This window comes from Erpetoichthys calabaricus, chromosome 1 (assembly GCF_900747795.2).
Source record: "Erpetoichthys calabaricus chromosome 1, fErpCal1.3, whole genome shotgun sequence".
Taxonomy (NCBI): domain Eukaryota; kingdom Metazoa; phylum Chordata; class Cladistia; order Polypteriformes; family Polypteridae; genus Erpetoichthys; species Erpetoichthys calabaricus.
In genome coordinates, this window is record NC_041394.2 from 113,948,338 (window position 1) to 113,970,676 (window position 22,339).

The 22,339-nt window shown below is 38.7% G+C and overlaps 1 protein-coding gene across 2 annotated transcripts in view; it reads left to right on the forward strand.

The window, feature by feature from the left end:
* LOC114654679 (protein mono-ADP-ribosyltransferase PARP12-like) overlaps nucleotides 1-21,625 on the forward strand; it is a 76,321-nt gene extending 54,696 nt beyond the window's left edge. For both annotated transcript variants that reach the window (XM_028805388.2, XM_028805380.2), the window contains exons 10-12: nucleotides 4,946-5,076; nucleotides 8,622-8,773; nucleotides 13,528-21,625. In XM_028805388.2, the coding sequence (XP_028661221.1) occupies nucleotides 4,946-5,076; nucleotides 8,622-8,773; nucleotides 13,528-13,961 (717 nt within the window). In that variant the 3' untranslated portion in view covers nucleotides 13,962-21,625. The remainder of the gene's footprint in view (nucleotides 1-4,945; nucleotides 5,077-8,621; nucleotides 8,774-13,527) is intronic.
* Nucleotides 21,626-22,339: the final 714 nt, after the last annotated feature.

Sequence of the window (22,339 nt, forward strand, 5' to 3'; positions counted from 1 at the left end):
GTGGTATGCTTTGGATAATGAGCTGTTCCACGTCTTCTCCATACTTTTTTCTTGCCATCATTCTGGTTGAGGTTGATCTTGGTTTCATCTGTCCAAAGAATGTTTTTCCAGAACTGTGCTGGCTTTTTTAGATGTTCTTTAGCAAAGTCCAATCTAGCCTTTCTATTCTTGAGGCCACAGCCACCGGACACTTTGCAGCATTTCTCTCCCACGTCCATGAGGGTTCGTTCTGAGACTTTTCATGCCAAAAACACCACTATTACACACCTAAGCTCCCAAGCAGAGTTAGGAACTGATTGTTCAAAGTTGGTAGATTTTATCATTCTTTTTGGATTTTTCTGTGACAGCTGGATTGATGTAGATTTTAGTTGACTGTAATAGTGTCTAAAGTCAGTAAGAAGTATGTGAAGTGCATAAACTATGATTTATTTATATATAGGCATGCTACTTAAGGCGGCCTTATGGGAATGTAACTGTGATTGAAAGTGAATACTAAATGAATTTATACTTGTGGCAGTGAGGACCGTAATTTAGTGTAGCTGGGGACTGCACACTATTGAGTATGCTATTCCAGTACACAAAATTCTGTTATTTTATGTCTATTTGCAATAGTAAATTTCATTTTCATTATGTTATTAATACAAAAAAAGTTTAAATCTTAAATTGATCAGATTTAATTATCTAGTACAAATTTGGCAAAATAAAGTGACATCCTTTATTGCCATTATTTACCTCAGAAGCAACAAATTTTGTCTTGATTTAAATGTAAAATAAGGAGTTATATTTTAATATATTTTGGTTATTTTTAGAAACATGCAGCTTACCTTGTTATATGAAATGGAGTAGAAGATGTGCCCTGGGGTTTTTGCACATATTTCACAAACACAGTAATGCTTTTTGCTCAATAGATTCTCCTTACCCAGTTCCTATAAAAGACACAATGACTTAATTTAAGTTAGATTTTATGTTTTCCCTTCCTTTTTGCCTCAAAGTTCATTTTATAACATTAAAAGTCTTGGAGTTGATTAGTCAATGTGTCAGCAACATAAGCAAGTAATACAGGGAAAAAGCTGGTCTGCTTGAATTTTATAATAAATCTCTGCATTGTCTGTAAAAAAAAATATATATATACAGTCAAAGTAAAAAGTATGTAAACCCCTAGGAATTATCTATATTTATGTCCAATTCCCATATAAAACATGGTTGTATCTTCACGTCAGTTACAATAATTCAGTCACAATAATGAATAAACACAGTCTCCTATAACTAAAGATACACAGATTTTCATATAATTTTTGACCATATTGAATAAATTATTCAAACTGTGAAACTGAAGGTTGGAAAAAGTAAGTGAACCCTAAGCTAATGACTTTTTAAAAAGCTCATTGCAGTCAGAATTTAACACACCTGGAGTCCATTTAATGAAACAAGTTCAGAGGTGTGGCCTAGAATTACTTTGATTGATAAGTAACACTATAAAGTTTGACCTTTTGACAAAAAGCATATCCAGATGGGAATCATGCCTCGCACGAAAGAGCTGTCTGAAGAGCTACGCTCGAGAATTGTTAATCTACATAAGGGCGGGAAAGGGTTACAAAGTCATCTCAAAGATTTTAGATATTCATCAGTCTACTGTTAGGGAAGCTGTCTATAAATGGAGACAATTTGGTATTGTGGCTACTCTGCCTTGTAGTGGACGCCCTGCCAAGATGACCCCAAGAGCACAATGCAAAGTCAGCAATGTAGTAAAGAAGAACCCTAGAGTGACAGCAAAGGACTTGAAGAAGTCATTAGAACTGGCTAACATCTCTGTTCATGAGTCAACTATACACAAAACATTGAACAAGAAAGGAGTCCATGGCAGGACACCAAGAAGTAAGCCACTGCTATCAAAAAAGAACATTGCTGAATGCCTGATGTTTGCGAAAGAGCACTTGGACACTCCACAACGGTACTGGGAAAATGTTTTGTGGAGTGATGAAACCAAAATTGAACTATTTGGGAGGAACAAGCAGAACTTCATTTGGTGTAAAAAGGGCACTGCATATCAACATCAAAACATCATCCCTACAGTAAAGTATGGTGTAGGGAACATCATGATTTGGGCTGCTTTGCTTCATCAGGGCCTGGGCAGCTTACCATCATTGAGGGGAAAATGAATTCACAAGTTTATCAACAAATTCTCCAGGATAATGTGAGGGTGTCTGTCCGTCAACTTAAGCTTAGAAGAGGCTGGGTGATGCAACAGGACAATGACCCCAAACATGGCAGCAAATCCACAGCACAATGGCTTCAGAAGAACAAACTCCGCCTTTTGGAGTGGCCCAGTCAGAGCCCAGATCTCAATCCTATTGAGATGCTGTAGAATGACTTGAAGAGAGCCATACACAGAAGACAACCAAAGAATACGAAAGAGTTAAGGCAGTTGTGCAAGGAAGAATGGGCTAAAATTCCCCCCGCATGATGTTCAGGTCTGATCTGCAGTTACAGGAAGCGACTGGTTGAGGTCATTGCTGCCAAAGGAGGGTCAACCAGCTATTAAATCCCAAGGTTCACTTGCTTTTTCCATTACCACTGTGAATGTTGAATGCGTTTGTAAAATAAAGACATGAAAGAGTAGAATTTTTTGTGCGTCACTGGCTTAAGCTCATTGTGTATATCAGTACCTGTGACTTAGATGAAGATCAGATCAATTTTTATGACCAATTCATGCAGTAAACAAGATAATTCCAACGGTTTCATACTTTTTACTTTGACTGTATGTATATATGTATTTATATATAATATATACATACAGTCAAAGTATAGACATCATATTTAAATTAGGGGTGGTCTTTAACTTATTATTTTTTAAAACTTTGCTGTGATCTTGATCTTGCACAAAATATTTGATTTTTTTAATTGTTAAATTGAAACTACAGTGCACATTTAAATCGTTTTTTAATTGACCTTTTACTTACCATTTTATTTAACTTAAAACTGCCAAGCAGAAGACTCGGTATAGAATGTATTATTAGTCTGTAAACTTTGTTTTTTTAATTGGTCAGTTTTCCCAAATCAGTAACTCACAATTTCTGAAATGACCACTAGATGGTGTTCATGTTTTTCTATGAGATCTTTAAATTCTTTTACACAGTAGTTTTTTATGGCGATAGAAGCATAGAAATATGATATATAATATTCATATTGTTACGTTTCACTAACATTAGAACTGTCAACCTCATAGTATACACTATTATTTAGCGATGTTTTTGTTTTATCAGTTTCACCCTTTGTTGTTCCATTAAAATGTATTGTATTTTCATTGTAATCAGTAATTGCTTTTCATTTACATTTTTTACTCCAGTTATTCCTTACGCAGCTTTAGATGAGAAAAACGAATTCTAATACATTGCAATAATGACAGGGTATTCACAGGGAGTTCCACTTTATTTTTTTGCAATAAGCACAGTGTGTCCAGCAGGTGTTGTTCTTCCAAATAAATAAGGTATCCCCCTGATTGCTACAATCCAAAATTGGCATCGTGTACTGAAAATAAATTTAAACAGTAAATGAAAATGTTCTTAGTGGTGGCATTTCTAGAGTTGCTTTTTGTCATGGCTTAGCTACTGCCTGAATAAACAGCTACTTTCCATGATCATGTGTGGAAAGAAGGATGAACACAGGTTCAAACTGTTGAAGAAGCAATCCAATAGTCCCCTTTTAAGTACAAAAACCAGAGTTGTAATGATACAAAAATAAATACTCTGCCAAATAAGGAGGCTCTTTAACAATGAGTGACGCTGCTGTACTTTTTCCTCTCTCGCATATTCAGGGTCAGAATGAAAAATGTCTACTGCTGCCAGAAGGGGCAGGGCTTGGGAGGTCTTCGGGGTGTGGGCAAATATTCTCCAACTGTGGTCCTTAAGAGCTGGGGATGGAAAGACAAGGTTGTTAGTGACAGCACCCTCCTCTCTTCTAGTGGTGGTGTCATTACCTTGTCAGTGTCTTGAAGGTACCCCCATGCACAAATGTGTCACACCTGTAAATGGATGGATAAAAGAAATTTGTGTTTATAGTAGGAAAGTAGTTTCATGGACAATGGAATTTGTATGTTTTTACCTCCTGTGAGGAACCTCCAGGAACCCTAACTGCCAAGGATGCACTAAGTGTGGAAGGAATGGGGGGTGAGACTGCATGCACAGGGTATTGTCTGCACCGGAACACTAGATGTCAGCCCCCCTGGGTTGCAGCAGTGCCCCAGATTCCCACAGAGCATCATGGGAACTGGAGTTCTTCAGCTCATCCCTGTTGGTGTCCGTGGGTGCCGCCAGGGGGTGCTGTGAGGACTAGCGAATCTTACTTTGTGGGGCTTCCGCCTTACCTGGAAGTGCCCCTGCCCAAGCCTTTGGGACACCAGAAGTACTTCCAAGGATTACTTAAAAGGAACTGCCTGCCACAACTCTATCAGCCAGAGTTGGGAATAGGTGGACAAAGCTTGCTGGGAGGAGCTGAGGGAGAGGCAGAGAGAGAGAGAGAGAGAAGAAGATAAGAGTGTTGCTGTCCTGTATTGTATTGTGGTTGAGGTGTTACAGGAAGCGTTTCCCACAATAAAACCCTATTTGTGCTTGCAGAACCTGTGTACAAGCCTTTGTGTCAGGTGTTTGGGGAGCTGGAGCACTGCCTGGTGGCCACATTCCATAAAAACAGTAAAAGCCACTTTTCTTAAATCTGCTATATAATTAATCCTGACTTTAGTATGTCCAGAAAAGTGGTGCTTGGTTATAAACCAGGATGGAGTGGTTGAGGGTAAAGGGAAAAAACAAGCTGAGGGCATTAAAGAGAAAAAAAGATGTATCCGTATACATATATCCATTTTTTAAATCCATATAATTTCAAATGTGTACTTATCAAAAGTAGTTACTATGATCTGCACTAATTTGAACTCCCATGACCTCTCTTTCAGGTTGTTAAATTGCTTGAATCCAGTGAGGAGTACACTAAAATCAAGAATCTCTTCACAAACACCATGCCTGGATATACCATTGTGAAAATAGAAAGAATCCAAAACAAATCACTTTGGGAGGTTTTTCAGTGGTACGTTAATGTTATGTCTACTTCCTAGTCCTTGAATGGCAGCATCAATGTATGTTTTTTTTTTCTGCTTAGAGATACCTTTTTTAATATTATGTGAAATAGGATTTAACCAGAAAAATAGTGTGCCATTTTCAGTACAGGTAGTCCCCAGGTTACGGACACTCGACCTACGACTTACGAACGAAGCCGCAGCTGTGACGCATGCGCCTCATTAACTGCTGCTCCGTCATCTTTGGCTAGAGGACGCTGCAAGTAGTGGCTGGAGGGGTGCGATTTCGCTGCTCGTGCAGTGTAGTGTAGTGTCCCTGTGTCACTCGGACGGCAAGCAAGCGGTGACCCGTGGTCCATAGTCACTGGGGCCACAGCTATCGCTCGTGTGCAGGACGGAGGCTTAATGGGGCGGTTCGCTGTCCGCCCACTACGCCGCCGCAGCAGCTACTGCTCCTGAGCGGTGTAGGGCGTTTCACTGCCCGCCCACTACACACGGCTCCCCCCGGATCGTTTTCGGTGGGCGGCCGGTAATGCTGCAACCGGTGACCCAGTTGTGGCTGAACGGAGGCCATTGAGGGTGAACGGGGCAGCAGGGGGTAGCATTGTAGTGTGCTTCGGGTGGCTGCCTGTTGAATGGGGGCGGTGGTGGGCGATTCACTACACGCCTTTGGCCGCACCGTGTTCGTTCTCAGAGGGCGGACGCACGCTGCAGGCTGCACACTGTAGTGGAGGTGACTATGTGGTGGGCGGGTGGTGAACCGCCCCTCACTACTCCAATTCATTCTCAATAGCAAGCCTGCTTGTACTGTTACTGTTAGCAGGAAGTTGTCTCTTGTCAGTATACCAGACGTGCTGACGAGGGATGCCTGCCTGCTGTGATAGCGTGTACAGTGCTGTGCAGAAGATCTCATCTTAACCTTTTGTCTTCACCCGTCAAGAATGTCTCTGAAATACAAAACTGATGCAAGTGCTGGTGATACAGTAAAGAAGAGAAAAACCATCACCATTGAAAATAAAGTAGAAATAATAAAAGGTCAGAGAGAGGTGAAACTCCATCATTCATTGGCAGAGCACTTGGTTACAGTCGGTCAACAATAGCATTTATTAAAATAATCTACCTGTTCCGACTTACATACAAATTCAACTTAAGTACAAACCTACAGTCCCTATCTTGTACGTAACCCGGGGACTGCCTGTATAGCTCTTGTTGACTATTTGAAAAAGTATGTTACAAACTCTGAGAAGAGAAAGAACTGGGAACTGTGTGAAAGTGAGTCTGCACAAACTGGGACTCCAGATTTATTTACCATGTGTCACGCCATGAACATTACTTGTCACACCTATACACAAAATTTCTGATTTTTTTTTTTTTTTTAAGCACACTGATATTTTTGGGAGGTTTAGTTTTTTTATCAAGTAACACATATCGTAAATACCCGCATATTGGACACACTTTTTTTCTTAAGAAGTAGGCCTAAAAACCCTGGTGCGTCTTACACATGGATACTTTTATTACAAAAATTATAAATCTATATATATATTTCACCGAGCCCCGCCCACCAACAATTCACTACGCACAACACGACAGAGCCCCGCCCACCAAATCTAACCCTCCTCCTACCACACTCGCAAACTGTTTTACACGCTGCATACAGCAATTCCCAAACGCGACTACCCTCCTCCTACCACACATGCAAACTATTTTACACGCTGCACACAGCGATTCCCAAATGTGATTATGGTACCCTTCTCCTGCCACACACGCAAACTATTTTACACGCTGCACACAGCGATTCCCAAACGTGATTACGGTACCCTTCTGCTGCCACACACGCAAACTGTTTTACACACTGCACACAGCGATTCCCAAAAGTGATTATGGTACCCTTCTGCTGCCACACACGCAAACTATTTTACATGCTGCACACAACGATTCCCAAACGAGCCTCTGTTCGCCCTCTTTTCGCATTTCTTTGATGGTACTTTCGGCTTTTCTCCATTTTCTGATTACGCATTCTGTCGGACCAAACTGCCGCTCAGCTGCCCGGTTCCCGTGTTCTTTCGCGTACGTGATCACTTTCAGTTTAAACTTTGCAGTATAGCTCTGTCGTGTTGTCTTCGCCATGTTGACTGGGTAATAATGAACAGCTACCTCTTTAAAACTACGTAATGAGATATTGGACTTTATGATCGTGTGCGCATGTGTCAGTGCCTCTCCTTCGCCTTTGATGGCTGTGTGACGGGGACAGAGAGGAGTGGTTTGAATCCAATTTGAATTTCAAGGTTTGTTTTCAAGCGACAGTCGGTTAGCAGTGCTGCAATTGTAGCTACCGGGGTGTGCCTCAGTCCATGCGCAATTAGCCGTTGCCCCCGCACTGGCATTTCACACCATTTCAAATTAAAGTATTTTTCAGATGTAGCGTCGCTAATACTGTATCAATTTTGGAGAATGACACGGTGTTTGAAAGCTCATTTTACTATACATCCACCTGTATGCCTTATTGTAACATTTGGAAATTGTTTTATTTTGAATACAGTAGCCTCCCACTTAAGTACGCACCCGTTTATGTATGCATCCCGGTTAAGTATGCATATTTTTCCCTAAAATTCTAGGTTCAAGATTTATTAGTTAAACATGTCATGAATCGTCATTTGGCGAAGGTTTTGAAGTTTCTTGCATTTGGCTTTGAGGGAGACAGCCCGGATCTTGCTCTGAAAGGATTCAAACGATTTCTTAAGATCATTGAATGTATCTTCAGCTTCAATTTGAACTTCAGAGCAGAGCAGCTAATCCTCGATGTCGAGAGCACGCTATGGCCCTCGTACTGGGTGCAGACGTTTTGCTTAGCTTCGAGATGATTTTGCAGCGTTGAGACTCATTGAGACGCTTGCCGTTTGGTTTCTTTGACATCGTAGCGAAATGCAAGCTATTTGGGAGTGGCGGCTAAGTACGCGCAAACTTCGCAGGTTCAAGTTGCGTTTGGGAGTGGCCAACCTAAAGTACACACCTACCAGCTAAGTACGCACAAACTTCGCAGGTTCAAGTTGCGTACTTAAGCAGGAGACTACTGTATTCACGTCACCGATACTTCATTTTCGCCGTTTAGTACCGGTATGTTTCTTGCTCTTTGTTGTTGTTCAGAGATACTCCAGCCTAACACAAACACATGGATACAATCACTGGTGCTGGCAGCAGCAGCTTTTAATTAGTACCCCGGTAACACAAAATCAGGATGCGTCCTATAAACAGGTACACAGGTTTTTCCATGGTTTTTAGGGTCAAAAATCCACTGCATCCTATACATGGTATCGTCCTATATGCGGGTATTTACGGTAACTGGTGAGCTAGAGGTTGTCTGTCTGTTCTTTTTTTAATTAGTCAGTATACAATTTTATTCAAAACAATGTTATCAAAATTTCTTTAAAATACTTAAATGTCCAATTAGATTCGTATAAAATGATTTGGCAGATATATTTTGTGAATATCACCAAGATAAGGTATTGTCTGGTATTGTCCTTAACTACGTAGCAGTAACCAAAGTGTGCTTTTTCAGGCAAAAGGAACAAATGAAAAAAAATAAGGGAGGGAAGCCAGTCAATGAGAGACAACTGTTCCATGGAACTGATTCAGATTATGTTGAAGCCATATGTAAGCAGAACTTTGACTGGAGAATTTGTGGAACACATGGCACATTATATGGAAAAGGTATACTATCTTAAATTTTCTTTCATTTCCTGGTACCTTGATTTGTAGAAAAAATTGTAGTACCTAAACATGGTTCATTTGCCAAAGATAACAAATGCATGAACTAGTTATGGCATGTATTGTTGAACCAGTTTAAGAATGTGTGGCTATCAAAAGGAGTTTTAAAGCTCCATGGCACATTATCACAGGTATTTCTAATTACAGCATACTTTAATAAGTGACATCTGGGGGTTGACGTGAGTATATCTGAACAAAATATTTCTGTATAAAGCATTCAAACTTGCTTTAATCTTCTGTGTACTGTATATCATGCCACACGGTCACAGGCCTGCTATTTATTTATATATTGAGATTTTAAAATAATTAACTATTCTAGTTATTTTAAAGCAGCTTTCAGCTGCCTCCCTAAGTATTATGTAAAACATATACAACACCTTTTTTACATTGGGAACTGCAATCGAAACAAGCAAAGAGTTATAACATTCTAAATCCTGAGCATAAAAGGTAAAATAAGGTATTTTTCATAATGGTTAATAACCACAGTATATAAATAAATACAGTTAGGTCCATAAATATTTGGACAGAGACAACTTTTTTCTAATTTTGGTTCTGTACATTACCACAATGAATTTTAAATGAAACAACTCAGATGCAGTTGAAGTACAGACTTTCAGCTTTAATTCAGTGGGGTGAACAAAACGATTGCATAAAAATGTGAGGCAACTAAAGCATTTTTTTTAACACAATCCCTTCATTTCAGGGGCTCAGAAGTAATTGGACAATTGACTCAAAGGCTATTTCATGGGCAGGTGTGGGCAAGTCCGTTATTATGTCATTATCAATTAAGCAGATAAAAGGCCTGGAGTTGATTTGAGGTGTGGTTGCTGTGAACAGACATCATGCGGTCAAAGGAGCTCTCCATGCAGGTGAAAGAAGCCATCCTTAAGCTGCGAAACCAGAAAAAACTCATCCGAGAAATTGCTACAATATTACGAGTGGCAAAATCTACAGTTTGGTACATCCTGAGAAAGAAAGCAAGCACTGGTGAACTCAGCAACACAAAAAGACCTGGACATCCACGGAAGACAACAGTGGTGGATGATCGCAGAATCATTTCCATGGTGAAGAGAAACCCCTTCACAACAGCCAACCAAATGAACAACACTCTCCAGGGGGTAGGCATATCGATATCCAAGTCTACCATAAAGAGAAGACTGCATGAAAGTAAATACAGAGGGTGCACTGCAAGGTGCAAGCCACTCATAAGCCTCAAGAATAGAAAGGCTAGATTGGACTTTGCTAAAGAACGTCTAAAAAAGCCAGCGCAGTTCTGGAAAAACATTCTTTGGACAGATGAAACCAAGATCAACCTCTACCAGAATGATGGCAAGAAAAAAGTATAGAGAAGGCGTGGAACAGCTCATTATCCAAAGCATACCACATCATCTGTAAAACACGGTGGAGGCAGTGTGATGGCTTGGGCGTGCATGGCTGCCAGTGGCACTGGGACACTAGTGTTTATTGATGATGTGACACAGGACAGAAGCAGCCGAATGAATTCTGAGGTGTTCAGAGACATACTGTCTGCTCAAATCCAGCTAAATGCAGTCAAATTGATTGGGCGGCGTTTCATGATACAGATGGACAATGACCCAAAACATACAGCCAAAGCAACCCAGGAGTTTATTAAAGCAAAGAAGTGGAAAATTCTTGAATGGCCAAGTCAGTCACCTGATCTTAACCCAATTGAGCATGCATTTCACTTGTTGAAGACTAAACTTCAGACAGAAAGGCCCACAAACAAACACAACTGAAAGCCGCTGCAGTAAAGGCCTGGCAGAGCATTAAAAAGGAGGAAACCCAGCATCTGGTGATGTCCATGAGTTCAAGACTTCAGGCTGTCATTGCCAGCAAAAGGTTTTCAACCAAGTATTAGAAATGAACATTTTGTTTCCAGTTATTTAATTTGTCCAATTACCTTTGAGCCCCTGAAATGAAGGGATTGTGTTAAAAAAATGCTTTAGTTGCCTCACATTTTTATGCAATCATTTTGTTCACCCCACTGAATTAAAGCTGAAAGTCTGCACTTCAACTGCATCTGAGTTGTTTCATTTAAAATTCATTGTGGTAATGTACAGAACCAAAATTAGAAAAAAAGTTGTCTCTGTCCAAATACACTGTATTTATGGACCTAACTGTACACTTAATATACCATATTTTATTTCAGTGAAAAAGTGTAATTTGATGAATACTTTAATTTGCATTAATGTAATGTGCGAGTCTTTTATAGTGCAGTGTGGGCTCAAATTGTGCATGTTATACCAGTGTTGGTTCCAGTGGTTGAAGTGTATGGCTAAGCAAGAATTTGTTCACATTAGGAGGACATGATCAGTCAGATTCTCAGTTGTAGTTTGTTTCTGTAGTTAACAGCAGCAATAAGCCATAATATAGCACCCTTAAATAGGGACACCTGACTTATACGCAAGAATGTACTGCAAGTAAGCCATGCACAGAGAGAGAGAAAGAGAAAAGGAGACAAAGAAAACTAAACCATCTAAAAACAAAACCAGACACCATTTATTTTCAAACAGAAAACCTCACAAAATATGGAGACAGTTACACACAAAACAGAAGCAAGGTAGGAGGACAACATTAACTTAGCTATCTAGCTAAACAGAATCCACACTCCACAATTACCACTTGGATGGCTAGCTGAAAACAATTGCATTTCTTTTAACAAGCACAAAAAAAACCCCAGAGCCAGACCATCCAACCTCAACTTTCCATACCTTGCTCTGTTAAACCCAAATCCTTCTCCTCCCACTCTCTACCCTAAAACCAAAACAAGTTTGTTTTTATAACTTACACCCCAACCACAAACCCAAGTGATTTAATCACAATAGGCATCTCAATAGGTGGGTAATTAGGGCAGGACTCAAATGTAAGTCATCTGCACCAAATTACAGAAAACAAGCTTAGTTTACCCAACAGTAGATTTAGAGTAGGTTGTAACAGTGCCCAGTACAATAAATGAAAACTAGTGACCAAGATTCTGCTCAGTAATTGGAATTTAAAAATTATAAAGAACATGATAAAATTTTTCAATTCTTCCATTGTTTTGGTTCATTGCCTGGAATCTTTGAATTCAATATAGAACCTTAACAATAAGTAAAATCTACATTAAACATTTGTTTCAGTTCGTATATATGAGGATGTGTGACGTATTTTCATTAATGTCCATAAATTTAAACTGCAAATGAATTCTTTATTTTGAATCACTCCCTCATGAGAGTGTTACTGAAAGGTGACTCCTTGCTCGACTACCCTCCAAGACCACTCTGATTTTCCATGGCTAATCCAATAAAGCTCCAGTGATATTTTTTTCTTCCATGTCCATTGCCTATTCATTTCTGATGCCAGCTCTGCTCACTTGGAGTCAGAGGAAGCACCTTTCTCAAACTCTCTAAAACCATTCATGCCAGGATGCTTCATGAGGCTCACCAGCAGCTATGTGCCCAGTCCAATGGAGTAAAGCAGAGGTTTGGATCTTGCAAGAGGTGTAATCTAAGTGATTTAGATCTTATCTCCTCTCATGCTCGCTCTCTCTCTCTCTCTCTCTCTCTCTCTCTCTCACACACACACACACTCTACACAGCTGCTGTTATGGCTAGCCAGTTAAAATGGTTCATTATTTCTGACAGTCTACAGAATTTTCTTTCCAAAGATGACAAGTTATTATTGTCAAGTATATATAGCAAAATGAAATTCTTTCTTGCATGTGCTAATCTAAATAAAGCACGTTGCCACTCTAGCTCCACAGCTAAAGTACCTTACTTCAAAATTTAAAAAGTATTTTGTGTACTGATGCTGTGTGGAACTGCCTACATGGCTATACAGGCCTCCCAGGCTTTATGAATACAGGGAGTCCTCGGGTTACAACGTCTCGACATACAACGTTTCGAGTTTACAACGCTCACTCCCATAAAAACTTAAAAAAAAATTGAGACAGGAGTGTTTTGACTTATGCCATTAGCATCGTACACAGACTACGTGGGCGAACTAGTTTGGTGGCGCACAGTGAAAGAACACGCAGTAAAGCAGTGTATGAGTGAGGGAGTTGGCAAACTAGTTTGGTTGCACATGGAGGAAGTGTTCCGTTTGTGTGGCTTTATTTGGCGACTTTGTGGCCCTTATCATGGCTCCTAAACGAAAGTCAGAGTCTTCAGATGGTAGTGCTGATATGAAGCTGAATGGGTACAGTTGTTGAGATGCTTTTCAGAACATGCTGCTAAGTGCTAACACCTGATCATCTTCATAGTTATTCCGAGTATACCTTGCTGCAGTGAAAGGAACAAAGCATGGCTGGCTGTTTGGGGTCAGGGCTTAGCTGTTGATGATGTTCAATCCTAACATTAGTCATTCTCCCAAATGATGTCCCTACATTCAGAGATTGTCCTTGTGGTCACCCTGAAAGGATGGAACGGGATTCATGGGCTGGAGTGAGGTGGACCTGTGCATTCACTTGTTGTGCTTCATCCAATGACACTCAACTCCTCACGTCATTCTGAGCATTGCAGTTCTAAAAAGAGTCCATTACAACCATTACTTAGATATTTATATTAGTGCTGTTGTTGGGAATCACCATAGATATTCTGACTGTAAATTAAAGGTATACACTGAATTTAATAATCTTTATTATATTTTTCCACTAGAGTGCAGCATATGCTTTTATTTATTTATTTTTTTTCTTTCAGGAAGCTACTTTGCAAGGGATGCAAATTATTCTCATGATTACACTGGTTCATCATCTCACAGGACCATGTTTGTTGCTAGAATATTAGTGGGCGACTATGTGGTAGGAAACTCCAGTTATGTCAGACCCCCATCAAAAGATGGAGGAGACTGCAACTTTTATGACAGCTGTGTTAACAATACTCGGAATCCTTCCATTTTTGTTGTTTTTGAAAAACACCAGGTATACCCAGAATACCTCATAGAGTATCTTGAAAATAGCTGGGCAAATTCATATTTTCCATTTCAACCCACATATACTACTACACAAACAAGCGTTTCATCATCAAACAGCTGGCAACAAAATTCAACCAGCATGTACAGCACTACATCACCAGTACGCCCAAAGCCAACACCTCAGCCACAACAAAAACAAGATTCTTGTTTACTATCTTAACAGACCTTTTTATTAAAATTTTGAGATTACTCCAACTTACTTTTTCAAGAAGATGAAGAACGAGAAAAGCTAAAAAAAAAAAAAAAAAAAAAATACAGAATATAAATGCAACAGTGTTTTTAACAAATAATGTAATGCACATAAATGTAATTAATAAATTAACTAGTAATGTAAAATTCACACATTTAATGTAAAACCTTATATTTAACATATTTTTGCTGGACAACTTAACACAACTAAAGCAAAAGTAACCCAGTGCAATTCAGATTTTTAACATTTTTATTCAGTTATTTTATGTGATAATGTGAATTTTGGACAGTATGAAATGCATTGTTAATGTCTTTATTTTTGCTTGTTTTTCTTTCAGTGTGTGGTTTAAATATTCTCTGTGCTTCCTTGTTTTTTTCCCAGGTTTCCTCCCACATCCTTACTGATCCTCAGAACCCTATAATGAAAAATGATGGTTCAGTAGTTAATAGAAAGATGGACTGCAATATATATAGTAATTTTGCTTTGGACATAGTTACAGAAGTGTATATTTAAACTCTGAGTCAGTCAGTACTGAATAATACAGTGAGGTATACATTTCTAATTCAATGCATTCCTTTACTTACAAATTAACTTCTCCCTTTTCGTCTTCTGAAAAATGCACCACTACAGGAAACCTGGCCTGTTTTCAGCATTGTTTCAGGCTTATGTTAAATTTGGGCATGTAAAGGAATGTCTGAAATATTTTTAATACATACAAAAACATTTAAAAGTTTTCTGACATGTTTTCTTAATAATCTGAATTGTATCTGAATAGCTTTGATTTCAGTTCCATGCAGGGTATATAAAGCACATTTAACACTCACAGCATCAAAAGCAAACCAGCTGTTTTGTTACCCATCTTGTGTATGTTATATTCCACTATGGATGAAGAAACACTAACTTATACACATTTTAATTATGCAATACAAAGTTGATATTATAGCAACAAAGGACAGTTATTTTTAACACATGGTTATAAAAGGTGCTTTTGTAATAAGACAGTAATGAAAATGAAATAAAACCAATTTGAAATGTAAAATTGTAATAAGAATATTTCAAAATAAATATTTATAAAATTGCCCAATTTGTGACCCGTTTACTGCACCTAAAGTATTTTGACATTCATACATCTATGCATTTTTGAAAGTACTTAGTTCTAGTTAAGACTTCCGCTAGTATTTTAACATCATTATCCAGAAGTGAAACTGAAGTAAACGAGTCTTAATGTGTTTGCCTCTGTAATATCGCAAAGACCACACCAGATTTATTAAAGGCAGACACACAGCTTCAAACCTTCAGCACATGTTTAATGTAAAACATTCATCCAAAAATTCTGACTTGCCAGAAGTCTTTCTTATACTCTTTGGATGCAGAAAGATCCTTTGATAGTGATAAATGAGATTATCCATTTGCTGCTCTGCATAGATACTGTATGTGTTTGGCATCAAAATATTTGTATTAATTAAACTAATTTTTACTAGTCCAGAAGCCTCAGTCTACATTAATAAAAGAGACTCAGATTAGAATTAGGTACTTGATAAGAGTGCCCCCTATCACCAATTATGTTTGCATTAGCCGTTGTCTATTTATTTCCGAAAGAAACCAGAGATAGAGGGAATTATCAGAAAGGGACCAGAAGAAGAAAATACAACTATATTCAGACAATATGGTACTTTATATGTCAAACCTACAATTATCTACTATCTGCAATTAGTCTATAGCATGTTAACATAATTTCATAAGATTTGTGGATTCAAAATTAATCTAATTAAATGTGTTTTTCTCAGTGAAGTCTTTAGCATGCCATACTAGATTAGAAAACTATTTCTTCATAATATCAAAACAGTTTAAATATCTAGGGTTAACCTTCACAAGTAAGTATAAAGATCTTTTCCAATACAATTTTGGAAGCGCTTTAGACAAAATCAAACAAGATGTTAACAGATGGTCCACCCTCCATCTCATCTTTGCAGGGAGAATGAATACAGTAATCCCTCCTCCATCGCGGGGGTTGCGTTCCAGAGCCACCCGCGAAATAAGAAAATCCGCGAAGTAGAAACCATATGTTTATATGGTTATTTTTATATTGTCATGCTTGGGTCACAGATTTGCGCAGAAACACAGGAGGTTGTAGAGAGACAGGAACGTTATTCAAACACTGCAAACAAACATTTGTCTCTTTTTCAAAAGTTTAAACTGTGCTCCATGACAAGACAGAGATGACAGTTCTGTCTCACAATTAAAAGAATGCAAACATATCTTCCTCTTCAAAGGAAACAGAGAGGAAAGCAAACAAATCAATAGGGCTGTTTGTTTTTAAGTATGCGAAGCACCGCTGGTACAAAGCTGTTGAAGGCGGCAGCTCACACCCCCTCCGTCAGGAGCAGGGAGAGAGAGAGAGAGAGAGACAGAGAAAAACAAAGTCAAAAATCAATACGTGCCCTTTGAGCTTTTAAGTATGCGAAGCACCGTGCAGCATACTTAAAAGCTGCACACAGAAGGTAGCAACGTGAAGATAATCTTTCAGCATTTTTAGACGAGCGTCCGTATCGTCTAGGTGTGCGAACAGCCCCCCTGCTCACACCCCCTACATCAGGATCACAGATAGTCAGCGCAAGAGAGAGAGAAAGAAAAGTAAGTTGGGTAGCTTCTCAGCCATCTGCCAATAGCGTCCCTTGTATGAAATCAACTGGGCAAACCAACTGAGGAAGCATGTACCAGAAATTAAAAGACCCATTGTCCTCAGATATCCGCGAACCAGCAAAAAATCCGCGATATATATTTAAATATGCTTACATATAAAATCCGCGATAGAGTGAAGCCGCGAAAGGCGAAGCGCGATATAGCGAGGGATCACTGTACTGTACTTTCAAAATTAACATCCTCCCTAAACTATTCTATCTATTCCATACACATAAACAAAAATTCTTCAAGAAATGTTGAAATAGCCATGTGTTCTAATGGCAACTCCCCATCTAAAGCAGAAGGCATTGTGGCACTTTCACAATAAAATCTTGGAATCTGGCAGAAATTCATAAATTCAAACTGGCCTGGCTTACAGTGGAAAACAAATCCTGTTCTAAATCTTCCTTGTATACCCTGCTTTGTGCTGCACTCCTAACTATTGGCAATTTACCAGCAATCCAGTTGTCCACCTATTACTTAAAATTAGGGAAGCTCTTATCTGTTGCTCCTAACCATGATAATCACCTTCTCAGATCCACTCAGTATTTAAAAATTTAAATTATGGAATGTGCTAAAGGTTAAGACACTTACAGATCTTCTTATAGACAATTTGCCTCTTACAAACAATTATACTTCAAAATGTAAAATTTGCGGCTATACAGTTTTTTCTATATGTGAATGAGAAGTTTTCTTAAAAGAAAACCAGCTGAACCTACCATATCTCGCACCTATATCAGCCCCACAAGCCATACTTGTTAGTCTAGATGAAGACATCGGTGAGCATCTCAGCAGTATATAAAAATATTTCATAGTATTCACCCTTCAAAGATCCTAGGAAACAGTGAGAAAGGAACCTCTCAAATGGCATCACAGAAAATGAGAGTATCTTATCTACACTTGTACATAGAATACATTCTAGTTCTATATGCACCAAGCATTCCACATTTCAGTTAAAGGTCTTTCATCAATCACATTTATGTCATTTTAAATGTACCCAGGGTAAAACCCAACTTGTGAGTGATGTTATCTAGCTTAGGCACCAGTAGGCCACATGTTTTGGGACTACACTAAATTAACATAATTTTGGATAAAAATGTTGTAAATACTTGTCAAATAGCCTCAGTGCTACAATCACTCCTGATCCATTAATAATGGTATTTGGTGTACTCCTAGATGGCATTAGAGTGCATAGTGGGAAATCAATTGTAATAGCCAATACCGCACCACTAGCACCTTCTATAACTTAGAGGGTAAATGATGTTCTGTATTCTCTCAAATTAGAACAAATCAAATTCTCTCAGAGGAAATGTGCAAAACATTTTTAAAATGGATAAAGAATTAACATTACTTTAGAATAAGTATGCTAGGCTTGTGATAACTAACTTATGTTGTTGTTTTATCATATTTAAACATCTTCACAACTAGTAAGGATTATTTTTTGACATTAGCATATTGCTTTGTGGAAGTGTGGTTTAACACATCAGTCCCTGACTCTGCATTAGAACTGCTGGGGCCCCTGCTTTACAGAGTAGACAGTAACACAGTATCTAATGAGTCAAAAGGCAATTGGGTCAAATTGGTGCAACTATGTTTCCATATTATCATGGCACTTACTCTGGCAATCTGGAACTATTTGCTTTTGACTTAATATTTGCTATTAACTGTACAACATTCTTTTCACCTACAGAATATTCAATAATTTCTCATGCGAGTTTATATCCCATCTGAGATGAATGTAAATGAAGCGCAATGGCAGCAGATTACATCATTAGTTTGAAGAACAGTCACGCCAACTTCCCAATTATAGTGATGGACAACTTTAATCACGCAAACCTAACCATTGAACTTACCAGATACAAACAGCTTGTTAAATGCCCTACTAGGGACAGGAAGACCTTGGTTCACTGCTACTGCGCTATACTTGATGCTGACCGAGCTCTGCCTCTCACTCCAATGAGTAATTCTGACCATGATATAATACAGTTGCGACTCACTTATAAACCAAGGCTAAAATCAGCTAAACCAGTAATAAAATCTATAAGACTAATACTGATACATCTTATATTAGCTTCTGTGAAGATATTTGCATTCCCAGCAAAACCATTATAATTTACAACAATGGAAAACAGTGGTTCACCAAACAACTGAGGATTCTTTGTCACACAATAGAAACTGTTTATAAACTTGGTGGTAATGATGCCTACAAAGAGGTCGGGATGCGGCTAAACAATGCATTCAGATATGCTAAATAGAAACATTAAAGTAAACTGGAATTTCAGTTTTCAGCAAATAACAGGTCCTCTGTATGAAGAAGATTTCAGTCTGTTACTGTCTATAAAAACGCATCTCCCAGTGCTTATTTAGCAGATTTGGACAATGAGGTGCTGAGTATCAACAATACCTCTCTTTCTCCAATTCTGCAGGGGTTTTGGCACCAGTCACTTCTTTGCAAAAGCCTCTCCCTTCTTCTTCCTTATCTATCAAGGAATACAATGTCTGGAAACTGTTTACAAGACATGACTGCAGAATGTCTGGTGGTCCTGATTCAGTCTTGCCTGCAACAATCAAACACTCTGCAAGCCAGCTTGCACCTCTCTTCACTGACATCTTTAACCAGTCTCTTACGCAGTGTATTGTTTTCAGATTGCTTTAAATGTTCTGTTATTGATCCAGTTCCCAAAAATGATACAAATAAGCTGCCTCGACGATTACAGGCCCTTCTGCACTTACATCAGCGGTTCTAATAAAAATATTTAAACGACAAGTTCTAAACCCTCTTAATTCTGTTACTGCTGCTCATCTTGACCCTCTTCAGTTTGCATATAGAGTAAATAGATGTGTAGACGATACCATTAACATGGGACTGCACTTTGTGCTACAGCATTTGGACTGTAAAGGAACTTGTGCCAAAGTGATATTTCTAGGTCAGCATTTAACACCATTGTCCCCAAGCTGCTGCTAACTTCTAAAAGCTGAACTGAATGCTTCCACCTGTAAATGGATGGGCTGCCACCTCTCAGACTACCTCTTTATCAGCACAGGTGCACCTCAAGGCTGTGTACATTATCCCCACACCCCCCCACACACCAAACACTGTCTCTGATTCTTCAGCAAGAATCATTTAGTTTGCTGGTGACACCACCATTGGACTTAACTACTAATTGTAATGAAACGGCTTACAGAAAGGAAATGATTCGTCTTTTGTCTTGGTGTGCTACCAATAAACTGGTACTTAGTATCACCAAGACAGTTGAGACAGTAATTGACGTTTTGTAAATAGCAGTTTCAGCCTCTCCCACTAGTAATTAAAGATTCTGCAGTCAGTATGGTGGAATCCTTCAGATTTTTGGGTACAGCTATTACAAACATTCTCAGCTGGGACATTAACACTGCTTCCATCACTAACACTCAGCAGTGGTTGTACTTTTCAAGCCAATAAAGAAATTAAATATTTCCCAGCAAATCCTAGTACATTAGTGTGAATACATTCTCCATTGTTGTCTGGTTTGTTTCAGTGACGGTCCACTCCAAACATACCTTACAGCACCTCACACATCTCCTTTAGAACTGCCCTGTTCTGCAGCTCCTTATAATGTATGTTATCTAAACTACACATGTCATTTGTATTTGATATTGTGTTATGTTATAAGCCCCTCCAAAGCTAGAAACCAACCCTGCACATTGTGCCAGTGTTTTTTTGACAATTACAGTTTTATGTATACATACAGGTAGATGGCCTGTCTGTTTGTCTGTCCCTTCTTCACATCTGTCCAACAGTAAGGCAGATAAACGCATATACCAGGGCCTCTGCATACCAAATTTGTATGACTTAACAAACCCAGTGGGTTCTGAAATGAGTGTCACAGCTGCTGCTTAATTCAAGACAACCTTTGTGAATATCATTACTGGCCATGTAATCTTTTGCATTTTTATTAGATACAAGGAAATACAAGTCTATACCAGTGAATCCTCCTAAAATTTATTTAATCATGAAAAATATTTCACAGTAGCGATTATACTGATTTCCTTTAAAAAAAAAAAAAAAAAAAAAAAAGTAAAATGCAAATAAAAATTTAAATACAAACATTATTTTGCATATTTTGACTATGCAGTACTATTTTAAGGATTGATAGTAACATGCCACAGGCATCCCAAATCCTACCTTGGCAGCACCAGGCAAGGACAGGCATTGGGATGCATCATCACCTGTCTGTCACAGGGCGTGGTTATTCAGGCAGGGCCAGATGCCAAAGTAACCTGCAAGTCTTGGGAATTTGGAAGGAAACCCATATACTGTAGTCACAAGGAGAATATTTAAACTTCACACAGACGGTAAACTTGTAAGAATTTGAATGCAGGACTTGAAGCTGTAAGCTGGTAATACTAACCACTACACCATTCTTCTTTCCTTATTTAATGTATAAGACAGTTATTTAACGTTTTCTGTGTAATTTATCTGATATTTTGGTATGGTTGTGGTTCTTTGTTTTTGAAATGATAATGCAACATTAAATTAAGTTTAAATCATGAAATTCCTAATTAAATGAAACAAAATTATAAAATATGCTGCACACAATTAATTTTCTTGTGTGGTTTGTCATATTAGAGTTATTAGAGACAGCATAACTGTGGCACCAGAGTTCATAATATACTCTAAAATGTGCAATTGCAGAACAAGGTTTGAGATTAAAGCACATACATTATTTGGTAAAACTACAAGAGTCCTGGATTACTTCTTTAATAAGACAGATGTTTAAGTAGACATGACAGCTGTAGAAGCCATATACTTTTTCTCAGTCCTGATATAACCATTATGCAGTATTTTACATTATGTACTTTAAATTAGTTTTTCCTTATATATTTTGTGCTGTGCCTATTTTACATGATTATGGCTTGTGTTTGTATTATTGATAAGACAATAAACTGATAAATAAAAATGTGTGGTATCTCTCTGATGGGTATTGTTGCATCTCCATTTATGGTCTGCATTAATGAAGAACTCTGCAATATATACACTCTATCACAAGACCTTTAATGACTTCCAGGACACAGCCATCATCAGTGTGTCTTTCTGCTGAAGTAATGTTGACGATGTCGAGAGGTTTACTTACCTTGGCAGCAACATTCATGTCTCTGATGACTCTTCCTATGAAGTCAGCAGCTGTATTGGGAGATCATGAGGGGAACTGGAAAGGGGTATGTGGCGCTCCCGATATCTTTGCAGAAGGATGAAAGTCCAAGTCTTTAGAGTCCTGGTGCTCCCTGATTTGCCATATGGTTGCGAGACATGGATGCTATCCCATGACCGGAGATGAAGACTAAACTCCTTCAGTATTGTCTCTCTTCAGAGAATCTTTGGATACCCCTGGTTTGACTTTGTGTCAAACTAACATTTGCTCATGGAGTCCTGAATGAGGCACATTATCTGCATCGTGAGGGAGCGTCAGTTATGGCACTACAGCTATGTGGTGTGATTCCCCAAGGGAGATCCAGCTTGTAAGATCTTCATTGTTGAGGACTCGAGCATCTGGACCAGGCCAAGGGGATGCCCACGTAACACCTGGCTGTGGCAGATAGAGGGTCATTTCCAGAGGGTGGGACTGGACCGCATGTCTGCCTGGGGGGTTGTCAACCGTGATCCTGAGGTGGTTTGTCGTGTGTTG